The 14,577-nt window shown below is 40.7% G+C and overlaps 6 protein-coding genes across 6 annotated transcripts; 2 read left to right on the top strand and 4 right to left on the bottom strand.

Moving 5' to 3' along the window:
- Positions 1 to 411: 411 nt before the first annotated feature.
- Positions 412 to 2,424, bottom strand: TEL2 (Tel2p; the record flags this gene model as incomplete). The annotated part of the gene is made up of 1 exon (XM_003682299.1): positions 412 to 2,424. One exon carries the CDS (start codon positions 2,422 to 2,424, stop codon positions 412 to 414), a length of 2,013 nt encoding a protein of 670 aa, XP_003682347.1.
- Positions 2,425 to 3,164: 740 nt separating this feature from the next.
- ESP1 (separase) lies at positions 3,165 to 8,006 on the top strand (the record flags this gene model as incomplete). The annotated part of the gene is made up of 1 exon (XM_003682298.1): positions 3,165 to 8,006. One exon carries the CDS (start codon positions 3,165 to 3,167, stop codon positions 8,004 to 8,006), a length of 4,842 nt encoding a protein of 1,613 aa, XP_003682346.1.
- Positions 8,007 to 8,041: 35 nt separating this feature from the next.
- On the bottom strand, positions 8,042 to 8,878 carry RRG8 (Rrg8p; the record flags this gene model as incomplete). Its single annotated transcript, XM_003682297.1, has 1 exon — positions 8,042 to 8,878. One exon carries the CDS (start codon positions 8,876 to 8,878, stop codon positions 8,042 to 8,044), a length of 837 nt encoding a protein of 278 aa, XP_003682345.1.
- Positions 8,879 to 9,036: 158 nt separating this feature from the next.
- TDEL0F03220 (flavin reductase family protein) lies at positions 9,037 to 9,657 on the top strand (the record flags this gene model as incomplete). The annotated part of the gene is made up of 1 exon (XM_003682296.1): positions 9,037 to 9,657. One exon carries the CDS (start codon positions 9,037 to 9,039, stop codon positions 9,655 to 9,657), a length of 621 nt encoding a protein of 206 aa, XP_003682344.1.
- Positions 9,658 to 9,835: 178 nt separating this feature from the next.
- Positions 9,836 to 13,234, bottom strand: TDEL0F03210 (uncharacterized protein; the record flags this gene model as incomplete). The annotated part of the gene is made up of 1 exon (XM_003682295.1): positions 9,836 to 13,234. The coding sequence occupies one exon, from the start codon at positions 13,232 to 13,234 to the stop codon at positions 9,836 to 9,838; it is 3,399 nt and encodes a 1,132-aa protein (XP_003682343.1).
- Positions 13,235 to 13,650: 416 nt separating this feature from the next.
- Positions 13,651 to 14,466, bottom strand: ALE2 (Ale2p; the record flags this gene model as incomplete). The annotated part of the gene is made up of 1 exon (XM_003682294.1): positions 13,651 to 14,466. One exon carries the CDS (start codon positions 14,464 to 14,466, stop codon positions 13,651 to 13,653), a length of 816 nt encoding a protein of 271 aa, XP_003682342.1.
- Positions 14,467 to 14,577: the final 111 nt, after the last annotated feature.

The following is a 14,577-nucleotide window of genomic DNA, read 5'->3' as shown; positions in this document are numbered from 1 at the left end:
AGAGAGGAAACTATACTAAATTGTTCCAACTTTGTGTGGAGAAGCTAATACCCTTTTCGGTTTATTACTTGGCAATGAACAACCTGATTTTTCACAAACTACCTATCGGTGTAACGTTCAAATGTTTTTGAAAGCCAATTTAAACTACAGCCGCTTCAGGCCGTTCATGACAGTCTTGTTGTACCTGATCCTTTACTCAAATCTGGCAATTGGATCGAAAAAGGCGCGCCTTCAGTTCGGCTCAAAACTTTTTTCAAAGCGATGAGCTTTGAGATGAACCAAATTGACTCAATAGGCTGTAATCAAAGCTTCTCACGTATTAGCAGAGATTATTCTATAAGTCCTTCTAGTTTGTTGCAAGTTTCGTGCCTTTCTTTGTTTATTTGTAATGAACGATTGAGCTGAAATGTCCTAAAATCTAATTCCCTGCTGTGATGCTTGTAGCAGTATTTGTTCCATGAGTCGTGTCATTGAGTCATAGTCATGAACAGGGTATGCACATTGGTAGATTATGTGTAGCGTCATGAGATAATGTGTCTTGAACAAATCCGTAAAACTACCTAAGTCGATCCCATCAAGCCATCCGTGAGCCAGTGGATAGAAGAAAAGTCTCGAGTATTTTCTGAACTTGTTTGCATTGAGTTGCTCTTGGCCATCTGTCAGTAACTTTTTTGATTTCCATACAATGCGTTCTGTTGGTAATTCTTCGATAGAACTTAGTTGAGCTGAAGTTGAATGCGACTCTGTCTGCTTGTCCCAAGGTAACCGAGAAGTAGGAAAATTGTTTTGCGGCTTCACAATAGATTCATCGGCATAACCCCGCAACTCTCTTGCTGATAGACCAAGACTTGATAGTAACGACATTCTTTGTTGCAAAGATAGCTCGGAGGTAAAAAGAATCTTGTGAAGATCGGTCACCGTCTCAGGTGTTACCACGACTATACTACATAAGGCATTGATACGCCATTGTTCAAAATCTTTTTCCTCAAGATCATTGTTCAAGGACGATATGCTAACCAATAATTCAGAACTGTAGTATGAGACTTCGATAGGAAAGTCTTTCTTCTGTCGCACGAGCTTCACTGTCAGCTTTAAGAGGGGCAACGGTCTTATCTTCTTGTTGGAATCCAATCTTGCATATTTGGCCACTAGATCCTTCAAGAACACGATATCTCTCTCATTTTCATTCTCCTCGTCGTCCTCATCGTCACTATCTTCCATGAGGGACAACTTCCTTACTTCGGTTTGTAATACTGTCGAAGACTTGATATCTTGGAATTGATCTCTCAAAGAGTTGAAGTCTATCTTGAAATCATTTTGAGGAAACTCGAACTCTGGAATAGAAATAATGAAATCACTTTCATACTTCAACCCACCATCGGTGACCACTTTTGCGATATACATTGTGCGTTCTCTCAGAAGATTATCCTTATGCATTAGTCTGGCCGTGACTCCATCCAACAGGTTTTTATCACCGCCGATATTAGCTTTCAAAGATGGATCATTGGCATACTTCAGGCTGACTACAAGGAGCTGACAAATCCTCTCATCTAGGGCATCATCAGGCTGCCCAAATCTCTGCAGCAGATGGCTCACCAATTCGTTTTGAGAGCTTGTTAGCAACAACCTTATAATGCAACTTTGTAAAATCAGTGATTTTAACGTCAGAATGTAAGACAGATCGATGTCGCAGTCTAGTGGTAACTGCCTCAACACGTTGATCACTGAATTGGTATTTGATTCATTTATATGAAGGTCCAAATGAGGGATAATAAAGTTCTTTATCAGCCTCTGTTGATCTAATGACGAAGCCGTGTTCACAGTAGTGATCATCGATTGGAAATAGCTTTCCCTGGTATAGAAGAAACCGTTTAATAAGATGTCTTCTGCAAGGGTAGGATGCAATATAAAACTGGCTGTTAAAAGCTCACCATATACAGCGTCTAATGGTTCAGCCCTTTCCAACACATACTTCCATTGTTCCCGCAGGCACTCCAAGTAATCTACAATATCTATTGTAGACGATAGGACATTGAATAATTTACTACCGAACATGAGAGCCTTGAGATTGTTACGTTGTACTTTTGTGTCTGTTGACTGGCTCATGTAGTTGCGAAGACAATCGCACCTATTCTTCATGGTATCAATTATAACCTGCTGATAAATCTTCCTTTCTACCTGTTTTATTGGGATTGAAGACGTGAAGGAAGCCAGTTGTGCCATAAAATTGTAATTATCTGAGATCAGTATTAAAAGTAAGTTCTTGCTTTCTCGTCTCAGCGATGGGTATACTGGAATAACCGTCTTTAGTATCGTCAATATTTCAATCAAAGTGAGAGCCACATTGCGTTCCTTGAGTCCATTTAAAACTTCTTGTATAACAGAGGCAGTCACATTGCCCTCTAGCAAGCTAACACCAGACATACTGATCTCAACAGACTGTAAAGACTTCTGTTTTGACGGTTGTATTGGAAGCCCATCAATCGAATTTATCAAGCGCTCCGTATCAGCCATACCTTGGAGATAAAAACAACAGAGAATAAAATAATGTGCCACGTTGAGGCTATAGGGCCAGTAAAACAGATCCTTACCCTTGTACAGATTATTGGAGACTTCAAGCAAGGGTTCACTGCCTTAAAAGACAAATTCTTGCTATATCTATGTATATCTGGCCAGAGAGAAAGTGTCATGAAGAAGGAGCAATCAAGAAATCTTCAAGATCAAGTAAAACAAGCTTTAGGGCACCTATGGTTTCCTCGATACAGCTTTATAAATTATGCTAACCACTTTACCTAAAAGTACGACACACGACATAATTACAATAAAATCGAAAAGAGTGGCAAGATAGTAGATCAAAGAAAGGAACTGAACTCAGAAACTGTCTTTAAAGCTCTAATCAATTAACTCTAATAGCTTCAAGCTTTAGATCTTTATTTTACATAATTAAGACTGTCCGAATTCTGTGACAGTCTTACGCTCAGATCGGACACGCGAAAGTAACAAAGTTATAAACAGAGGTCCAACAAAGACCAATACAACAGAGTCAAGCCATCTGTCAATCTTCAGAGCCCTTTTTGAACGTTCTTAGCCATACTATAAGGTGGTTGGAAGCTGGCTTTGTAAGTGGCCTGCAATTGGAGTCCCCAAAGTGGTCATTTTACAACATGTCGAAGCCCGAAGAGCCCTTGAATGAGGTGAGTTTGAATACACCAGCGAGAAAACAGGCTCTGGATCCCCTCAATACCATTTCAGGACTTTCATTCGCTAAGTCTGGGAGTGAAAATGCGTATCGGTTTGAACCTAGGAGGACTCACGTATCGAGTAAATACATAAGTCATCACTATGAGTTCATCTCTCAGGCGTTGAAACAGAAAAGCTCTATTAAGAATCAGATTGATCTTATACATCAGTCTTTGAGTGAGCTGTACAGGATATTCATTCGCGTGCATTCGTGGGATAATTTACGATTATTAGTGAAGCGGCACTTAATGGTTATTGTGGGTCTGTTGAATGAAGGTGACATCGCAGCTGCTATCAAAGAGATACTACATCTTTATAATGAAACGACTTATCACAAAGTGCGCGATCTTCATGGAATTTTATTGGCCGATTGTACTTCATGTAACGATCATTACCTTTCGAACCTCAAGCTGTTAGCCCTGCAAGCTATTCTGAAAAATAAAGCATCCCAGGAATATCAAAGTTCGATTGTTAAATTTTTTGCATTAGACCATCGTTATCTCCTGAAAATGTGCAAGTTGAAGATTCACATGGTTGTACAGTTGTTGCTCAATTTCTTTACAGTACTACCGCATTTCAAAGTCCTTTTTGGTTTGAAGTTTTTACAATACCTCAAACAGTTTAGTCTTCAGTTCGAAACCTACATCGTAAACATGGACCCTTCATTGTTTCGAAAACAGTTAAAATTACGTTCATCCGAAATGGTCCCTGAATGTGAGTTTTATCTACGATGTTACTACGATCAATATTCGATCCATGACACATCGCCAGAAAAGATTATGCATAATGAGTTGGCCAAGGAAAAAGAGACCGAGAACTTCTCTTTGAAAATTTTGATTGACGAGAATAAGACGAAATCAGATCTGACCTTTTTGCTGAAATACAAGATGCATCGGGTCCTCGATATCGTTACAGAAAGTTTTAATGCAACAGAAAGTATACCGTTCGCGGGACACCTGGTATTACTGACAAACACTTGGGAAGTCATAAGATTTGGTGGGCTGCAGGAAAGCAATAACAAAAAGGCATTTTTCGACAGGACATTACTTTTCCTGAATTCCAAAATGAGTTTGGTGGAACATAATGAGACTTCTTTCAATGAAATTTTGAACATAATGGCAGAATACTGTATCGACAGCAATCAGCTGAAGAGATTGTCAAATGTCGTAAACGTACTTTTCAATTGCTTTGTTGTTTCAAAAAAATTGGACTTTCTGAAGCTGGCTGCCAAATTCGAAGGTGAAAGTTACTTGAAAAACGACAGCAAGTCTTCGCGACCATTAGTTGAGAAATTCGAGAAGTTTTTATCGCGAGTAAGCGATCCTCGAGACAAATTGCACATATTTGGATATTTGTTCAACTTTCAAATGGCAGGCGACGAAAGTTTAGGAACAATTCAAACGTTTTGTCAGAATGTTTACATTCGTTGCTTTCCGAAATTGAGACTCACAAAGTTTGCTGATTTTGATTTCTGCTCAGAAGTCATGATGGCCTTTCTTTATGGCAGCTCTCCCCTCAAGGGAACACCCCCAGCAAATTGGTCACCTATAACGCGGATGCTATTTTCATGCTTGTCGGGTACATTCCATCTTAACACAATAGAGATAAATCCTGAGCCAAATAAATGGCATTCTCTCTACAAGTACGAAGTTCTCATCAAGGCGGCATACTGTTTTAACATTGAGATGAGTAAGCACAGTACATTGAATCTTGCCTCAATAGTGAAAAGCTATGTGAATAAGTGGATAAACAGCAAGTCAGACTGGAGGGAAAAAGCTACCACCTTTGAAATGGACTTTCTAAACATACTATTGGAATACCTTGCTTTTAACAATTTTGACAAACTAATTGTTGAGTTAATTCAATGTCTCCGATCCAAGAAGGTCATATATGAACGCATATTGGATGATTTAAAGGTTTACTTATTATCAGCATACATCAACCTTCAGATGGTTGACAACATTACTGCCTTCAAAGACGAATTCAACTGTACAGCATTTGATTTCAAATCGACCAAACTTGAGCCGCTGTTGCAATATTTAGAGACAAAATTGCTAATCGTTGCCTGGGATAGGGACTATGAGGTGTTTGAGACACTATTCGTACAGGAGTTGCCCAAGATCGGAGAAGAAGTACTTGATATCGATAACAACTCAAAAAAACTTTATCTCAGTACATTAAAGTCATACTTTTTAACTATCAACCTATTGGTCGCAGCTTCCACACTACAGCTTTCAAGAAACAATGTACTGGCTGCAGTCATCGAAAGTAAGAAGGCTTTAAAGCTATCTACTTCTCTTATTAAGAGATCAAACAAACTTTCGGAAAGATCAAGATTGAAAGTCGTTCATTCCTTGACATCTTCTTACCTAAAATTACTGTCACTTTACATTCACATAGGAGTTGCCCGAGACTGTGATTTTTACGCCAGTGAGCTATCAAGTGTAATCTGTGAACTGAATGAACCTTCGGTGGTGTTCAAGTGCTTGCAGTTTTTGCATCAGTACTATCAGCTTACCGGGCAAGCAGAACTTGCGGCCACTGCTTTAAAAAAGAGTAATGATACCTTTGAATACATCGACGGAGAGTTTAATGTTTTAGCATTGTCATCATTCTTCTTCATTAACGGCGAATACGAGAAGCTTTTCGATGGTTTGAAGCTATTCTTTATGAAAGATATCAAGAAAACATCTCTCCCAGACTATTGGCGTTTAAAAATGGGACACGTCGTCCAAAATTTTCCCGAGCATTACAAATACAAAACTTTGAATGATATAAACAAGATGAATGACACGTACCAACGCGTAATGAATCAACTAGAAAATGATCCATTTTTCAGAAGTGTCTTTGATTCAATGGTGATCATTCCTTCATGTCATCCACCAAACGAGCTCTTGCCTAAACTAAATCCACCTCACGCACAAAAGGAAGGTCTCGCTTCAGCTTTGACAGTATTACCAAGATCATCTAACATGACACCTAAAGACAAGCACATCAGACAAAAGTTCGACAGAGCTGCAGCAATTAACCAATTAAAACTACTCAAGGATTCTGCTGAGCACCTTGACCTATCCTCACTGAAGAATCATGAGTTGTCTAGAGTCGCTTCATTTTACTCCTTAGCATTATCTCTACTCTCAAATTTGAGCATTGGAGGTTCATTCGTTGAGAGTCTTGTGGATGAATTTGCGCTTTCTGAATTAGCCAAATGCATGCCCCTCCATTATGACAAGATACTGACAACAGTTGGTAGCGATATTTACGACAATTTTGGTCTTTTACCAATCACTTCATTTACTGATCCTGTCAAGCTAAAAAGAGAAAAATCTTTGGAGGACCAAAAAAAATTACGTGCAAGCTCTGTTCCTTTCAGCGTTATATCCATAGACTTTTGCCCGGTTACGAAGAATCTGCTGCTCTCCAAAATCGAAACCTGTCATGATCGCAACGTTCATATACGTATGCCTTTGAACCGTACTCACACTCGCGACCTGGACTGTATGACTTTAACGTTTGATGACGCCCGAAGGGAGTTATTCAACATCATCGAAAAGAGTAATGCAAGCACATCAGTCGAAGTTACAAGTTCAATTACCACAAAGGACGAGAGAAAGAAATGGTGGCAGACTAGGTATGAATTGGATCATAGACTGCAAGAGTTGCTGAACAACATCGAAGTCTGTTGGTTCAATGGGATGAAGGGATTGTTTGGCCCCGAGATCATTGAAGCTGACATTCTTCAAGATTTCAGGATGAAGGTAGATGACGTTCTGCACCAAAATTTGCCTAGTAGGAGGCAAAATGGTAGCCCTGATATGTTCCTGCAGGTTGATGATTGGATCATAGAATTGATAATGAAGTTGAATCCCCAGCATGATGATTTTGTTTTGATGATGGAAGATTTGATTTACGTCATACTGGATGTTCTTTTGTACCATGGCGAAGAAAATGCATATGACGAAATAGATGTCGGAGTTATACACATTCAGTTGGAGGAAATAGTGAAAGAATTTAGACCGCGATTGTTATCGGCGCAAAAGATATCTCATACTTTTTTGGTAGTAAGCAGTGACTGTCATATGTTTCCCTGGGAGAGCTTGTCCTTCTTGAAAGATATTTCAGTGACAAGGGTTCCTTCGTTCAGTATCTTGAATGATCTGATCGCGAAGAGCAATAATAAGGTTTCGCCTGAAATCTCGCTCAGGGAAAACATAGCTATGATCTTGAATCCTCATGGTGATCTAAGGAAAACCGAATCAAGGTTCTCAGATCTTTTCAAAGAGATCGCTAAAAAAAGACCGGACTCAAGTTTGTTAATAAATCAAAAGCCAGATGAGCAAACGTTTCTGAAAATGGTAAGTTCCTCAAACCTTTTCATATATCTAGGTCATGGAGGTGGAGAGCAATACGCTCGTACCAGGGAAATTAAAAAGTTCGACCACATTGCCCCGTCTTTTTTACTAGGATGCTCTTCTGCATCAATGGGATTATATGGAAAATTAGAACCCACAGGTACTGTTTATTCTTATCTGCTAGGCGGCTGTTGCTCAGTTTTAGGTAATCTTTGGGACGTAACAGACAAAGATATCGATAAATTTAGTGAAAGGGTGTTTGATGAAATAGGACTCGGTTGCGGGTCATCCGATGGCTCCCAAGAAGGGAGTTGGATTTCGAAAGCGGTTTCACGTTCCAGGGATGTATGTCATCTCAAGTACTTAAATGGTGCCGCACCGGTTGTGTACGGTCTTCCAATGAGGTTCAAATAGATAAAATTTAAAGCATGTAGATAGAACTACAATAATTAACGTGATGATGAAAAGCACGCCAGTAAACGGTAAAGCAGCTTGACTATCTTCTCGTCACGGGGGAGTTCCAATACGAGACCTAGATCATGGTTACTTTTGAACTCCACGATTTGACGAAGTGGAGACGCGCAACCAAGACAGCCTAAATTGAGCTTTAAGATTTCCAAGGCGCCCATGCTGAGAAGCTCGATCGAATTAGTATTTCCCTCATCATAGGCAACAACTATACTCCAGTTTCGTAACACTGTCTCATAGTTCTTCACTTTGTTCAGCTCACTTTCTAGATACTCTTGCGTTTCTTTAGAATACTCTTCCAAGAAGTTATCTCTATCAATGAAAACATCTGAAACTTTGAAATATCTCATACCTGACAACAGTGCTGGTATTGGGATCCAGCTAGGAGATAGTTTCGCATTTTTTTTTATTATTTTGCCTGAATTCAGCAAATAAGAACTCTTATTTCCTTTCTGATGCAGAGCAGTGGGTACAAGCTTCAAACTGTGCTTAGCCCCCTGTACATCTGGTAGTTTTTGAAGTTTCAGCTGTATCAGTAAATCTTTTGGAACCCTCTGTCGTGTTAATCTTTCGCATCTCATGGGTGAGGCAAGCATTGAGGCAAACACATTATTCTCCAGTTTGAAATCCTGGAGACCTTCATCAAGCATTGTTTTATCATCCTCAAAATACAACTTTCGTCTCTTATCAGACCATCTTTCGAAATTCGTCACCAATGGGCTCAATGGTATACTTTCGATCGGCGTGGGCTCGACAGCTAATATGCCCTGTCTCTTCTTAATAAGCAGTTCCTTGACCAATTTTCTCGAGCAATTCATTTAGTAACTTCTAATGCTTGCAGATGAGCGTCCCATCTCTAATCATCCAAATCGTCTAGCTCGTTTATCGATAGGCTATTCGTCGGGGGCCTTCTGTTTTTGAAATATTCAAGAATAGTTTAAGTTCATATTGGGGCTAAAGTAAGACTTCAAAGGCCATGATACTGGGACTAGTTCGTTATCAATCTACAATCAGCAAGCATCTTATTACACAGGAGAAATTCAAGCAATGTATGGGAAAGATAGCTAACCAGGCCATGATTCTATCGGCTGCCAGCGAGAAGACGATACCCCACAAGGACTTTCGAGGGCTTACACTATCTTCAGTCACCTCTCTATCGCTAAAACCTCAGCCAATGATCCAGTTCAATCTTCAATTGCCCTCTTTTACGTCAGAAGCACTACATGAAACTAGATTCTTCGCCGTGCATCTTTTAAAACCTAATTTGACATCAATTAAACTGGCTAGGAATTTCAGCAAAGGAGCAATTAGAAATGAAAAGGATGCTACATTTTCACCTACGAGGCCATTTGAAGATCTGATCGAAAAAGTTCACTACGATACGTACAAGATTCAAGGAACAGATCTTATAATTCCACTATTGAAAAATTCTGAAAGGGTCTTAATCTGTGAGAAGAAAAATGTCTTTCAGGTCGGAGACCATGAAATCTGGGTGGGTCAGGTTGAGGATATTGTAGCGAATGAAGAGAACACTACTGGTGGCTTGCTTTACTGCAACAGGAACTTTCACCTCTTAGGGAATAAGATCACACAATAAAAGGCTATTAGACATGGTAGAGGAATGATTGAGGAATGATTATCGGAACGTCATTAATTTTATTCACCGGCTATTTTACGGCTTATGTAAATATGATACGATTTAACAGGATAGCATCGTCCTAGTGAGTAATCTAAAATACCAGGAGATTGGTCAGCACGTACGCAACACACTGCAGTCAAGAATAGATCGACTGGTTTAATTTGATAGATTGTGATTTATTCTCTGAATCACCATCATCCTCTTGTATGCCACCGCTCATGAACTGATCTGTTATATGGCTACCCCCTGGATTTGATCCCTTCTTAGAGAACATCAAACTGTTCAATGAGCTGAAAGACACATTCTTCTTGTGTTTTCTGATGGGATGGGTTCTTGAGTTATTGGCATTAAGACTGCTGGCACTGTTGTTGCTTCTCATGTAGAGAGATGGAGAGCCTGAGTTCAATGTAGAGTCGCTCTTGGCAGACTGCAATTCGCCAGGGATACTTCTTCTTACCTTGCCGTTTGCTAGAGCTGTATCGCTTTGATGTGGTTGCATCTCTTCGTTATGATGAACGTCCTGGTCATTCAGACGAAGCTTAGGCACTGGTGATACTTGCTGTGACATGAGGTTAAGAGATTGAGGGGAATAGCCACCTGATGTTGCCCTCATGCCCAAACCAGGGCCTCGGCTAGACGTTCGAGATAAACTGTTCTGTTGCATCTTGTCATCGACGTAGAGCGGCGTTGACCCACGAGAACCTTCACTACCATTGCCAACAGGGATGGCAAAGTATCCACCAGCGCTGCCTTCAGAATGCACACTCTTGGGAGAATTTAATGCGGATAACGGAGGTGCATTTATACCAGGTAGAGAATTCGTTGACGAAGATTTCCTCTGATGGCGAGGCGTACTGCCCACGGGCACTCCGCTTGTAACTTGTGCTGTGTTGGTGATGCCATCGCTTGTTATGGATTGACCAGGGGAGTGAGGAGGTTGATTGTACTGCTGATTGTATTGTTGATTGTATTGTTGATTGTATTGTTGATTGTATTGTTGCTGTTGTTGCTGTTGTTGCTGTTGTTGCTGTTGTTGCTGTTGCTGCTGTTGTTGCTGCTGCTGGTAAAGCTGGTGATGTAGGGAGCTAACAGAACTTGAACTTGCAGAATCCGGTGACATTCTTGGGGACGCTAGTGGGGATGTGACATAGAGTGATTGTGGTCGGCTTCTGCGCTCTGCGACAGTTATCAAGTTACCATTGTCATCCACCGCTGGTGTGTTAACTCTCGATCTGAGCTGATCTAAGGAAGGCGAAGACCCGGATGGATCTTGCAACTGAATGAATCTAGGCCGTCCTGGTCTCTCCTTCCTGAAAGAAGTACCATCAACGTTCGAACCATCCACCAAAGTCGAAACATTAGAACTACTAGCACTGGGTTTAGGAAGTTGGCTTTTAGAACGGGCCTGTGTCTTCAAAACGCGTTCTTCGATAAATCTTGCTCTATCTTCTGTATTGTTAAAAGAGGTCAAGTTTTTGAGATCATGAGCCCATTTCTTAAACTGTTTAATTTCTTCTTCAGTGGGGTCTGCTGATGCTGGTTTGAAAACCCAGTTTACTGTCTTGTTACTTTCCTGCTGTACTGCTGCGTAGAACTGTTTAACTTCTTCTTTCTCTTCACGACTGGGTTTAGGCGCCTTTGGTTTACCTCCTTTCAATAGTTTGCCAAACGTAGACTTTGTTAGTTTCTTTGGTGCATCATGAGCTGACTGGTACAATGAGGGTGAGGAGGTCGCACTTGTAAGGTTCCCTAAGTTACTCTTGGCAGAAGTACCTAGTTTTTTCAGGTCCACATCGTTAAAGGTTGGTTTACCGACCAGGACAAACTTGGTATCGGAAGCCTCCATGAGAACACAATCATTTAGAGATATACTCATGACAGGTAATAAGGAACTTTTTGCGTTGTTTTGGGAGGCGGTTGAAACGCTTTGATGATCTTTACTTTCCTCTGTAGAGTTTGTCATTTTGAAGAAATTGCTGCTCTTGAACTCATGCAAATAATTGGAAGTGAGCACAAAGTAGCCCTTGTTGTAGTTTTTAAGATATTTGGATTTTTTGCTCAAATATCCAGCTCTGATACATTTGGCTAGAGTCGACTTCATCTGTGGGTAAATAATTTCTGATAGCTTTCTAGCAGGCGGGATAGGATCGTTAGACTTCCAATCAAGCAAACATGCGGGATGATGAGAAACGAAATGATCCCATTCCAAAGCAGGAGGTTTTGAAAGCATACCTTGCTGCAATTCCCTGCAAAGGTTTTTGATCATAAGACGAGCCTCCGAATCGATCAGAAGACAATACTTATGCAGTGCGTGCTGAATCTTGGAGTAAACGATCTTTTCCAATTCCATACCGGACGTTTGAAGATTGATATAAGCCTCCTGCAAATAATTTTCCTCGAGCAATTGACGTTTCAACTGTAGATCTAATTGCAATTTCAGTAGATAAGGATCATGTTTTGGTTTAAGCTGGTTATTTTTTCTATGCAATTTGATGTGTTCTGATCCTTCCGATGAGCAGTTATTTGTCACAAATTTGACCGATGCAATGTATTTGTTCAACAGTTGACCTGTGATGGCAACGTGTTCACTGATATTGGTCTTGAAATCTCCATGCAACTCCTTAATCTCTTTGATCTTTGCCTGCAAGTCCTTGCGCAGATCTTCCATCTTTGGCACGATAGTTGAAGTAATCTCCTTAGAGATCTTGAACTGCTGATTAGCCAGGGAAAGGTGATATTTTTTCAAAATAACCTGGGTATCTTGCACTGATCCGGAGCCAAACTTCATGAACCCCGAAGGCGCAGAAGTGTCATCAGAGTCGGCTCTCTTCACTGCTTGAAAACTATTTTCCGGCAAGTTCAGCGTAGATTCACTGTAATCGGCCTTAGCAGAAGGCATTTGCGCGAGCTCCTGCTGCTTTTTTTGTGCCATAGTCAATGGTTGTTGCTTCTTTATAGGCCCTCTTGTAGTCAAGGGATCGATCAGATTATTTGATCCATCTTCAAGATCTGTCAAGAAAGGAAACTTAACTGCACTTTTCAACTGGAAATTAATCCTACCAAATTGTTCCTGAGCATATGCTACTTCTCTCAGATATGCAATCAACCCCTTTAAGATCTTTCTCCATTTATAAAACCGATCCACAAGAATATCAGTGGGATATTCTCTAACATACTGCCCCTCAGATCCTTCACCGTCTGCGGTCTCTGCACTCTCCAATGGTAAAGCCTTTGGTACTGGTACATTCACATAATAAGGTGATTTGGGATCCTGTTTAGGCAATATATGATCTTTAGTACCCTTTGGAGGTGTCAAGGCAGCAGAACTAATCCCACTGTAGTTACTGACCACTCCGGGGCTCATCACACTCTGTGGACCATGAGCCATATACATCAGATACGAATCATTGGAATGAACAGATCCAGAATCGTCATCCGGTGAATAAGCGGACCTCGCATACTGCTCTTCTGCTCCTTTACTGAGGTCAGTCTCCGACTGGGTACCACCTTGCCCCAAACTGAAGTAATCAGACATACTAACGAGCTTCGAGAGTTGATCTAGGTGGTCTTTCTAGTTAAGAATGCTCTATTATATCAACCGGATCAAGCTTTTTTATATTGGCTTAATTATCGCAGGGAGTTAAAAATAAGTGAAAAAATTCAAATACTTCAAAGTTTCGATCAATTTGTCTCTAGCCCGGCTCTTTAACCCTCAATTGATGTTTAGGATCACAGAATTGGATGCAATTGACACACCTTCGATGCAGCAATTGAATTGTTGCGTGCGGTGCAAAGCTCGTTCGAGGTGGTCATCACGCGAGGTGTTAAAAGGTACCGGTACGATTCAATACGATACGATTACAACAAGGTTTCTAGGTGACCTCTTTAAAATCCGATTAAAAAATCTTGAAATTCCCTACGATAGAGCGTGCTGTATCTTTTATAATTTTTCTATTTATTGTTCTTGTTGCATATAGTCTTGATGGCGATCGATACCATTGTTGAGAACCATACGACATTTAGTACATCGAGCACTAGATTCCCACCAACAATGATCAGTGTTTCTAACTTCAAAAATCTGGGGTCTGTGTGCACTTGGTAGAAATCGTAGACTAGTTTACCGATTTGCAACCAACCCCAACAGATCCGCGCTAGAAAGAATACCACGAGTAATGTGATATTGTTTAGTGTTTGTAGACAATTGAGAACCAGGTTGTTCCGAGGTAGGTACCTTTGTGCGAACCACCTAATGTTTAGGAATGGATTTGAGAGTTCAAAGAGTAGAAATACTGGAGCATAGTATTGGATGTAGGGCTTAAGACCAATGCAAAAAACCAGGGTGGAAACCACTGCGTGTAGAACAAATGGTAAAGTTGAGTAAAAGGTAGAAATGTAGATGTCCCAAGTAAAGTAACCCACGGCAAAGATACAAACTACTTCAGTATCCCGATGACTCGTAAAGATCCGATCTAATGCAGTGGGGTACTCTAACCTGTAATTTTCAGACCACATACATTCAACTGCCACATATAGGATTACAATACTCTGAATGAACGAAACAAAGTGCACTGAGCTCTGGTGGACAAGTTTACGTCTCTTTTGCTCGTCCTTACGGTGACTCCAATGAACAAACACAGGGAAAACAAACCATTTACCCAATAAGAAGCAAACTTGGTAGAACAACGCAACGTAAACGATCGAATGCAAGTTGTCGAGGATCGTTGAAGACTCGATCCAACCGCGCTTTGACAAAAGACGGCACCACATACGTGTCTAGAGCCGCCAAACGGGGCAANCCAAGCAACCAATCCTTCAATTGACCCAACATCCCGCTACACAACAGGCATTGACCCCAGTGCGACCTATCTGATAGAGCTT

The sequence above is a fragment of the Torulaspora delbrueckii genome, chromosome 6 (genome assembly GCF_000243375.1).
Source record: "Torulaspora delbrueckii CBS 1146 chromosome 6, complete genome".
NCBI lineage: Eukaryota > Fungi > Ascomycota > Saccharomycetes > Saccharomycetales > Saccharomycetaceae > Torulaspora > Torulaspora delbrueckii.
This window is presented reverse-complemented; position numbering and strand designations above follow the sequence as displayed.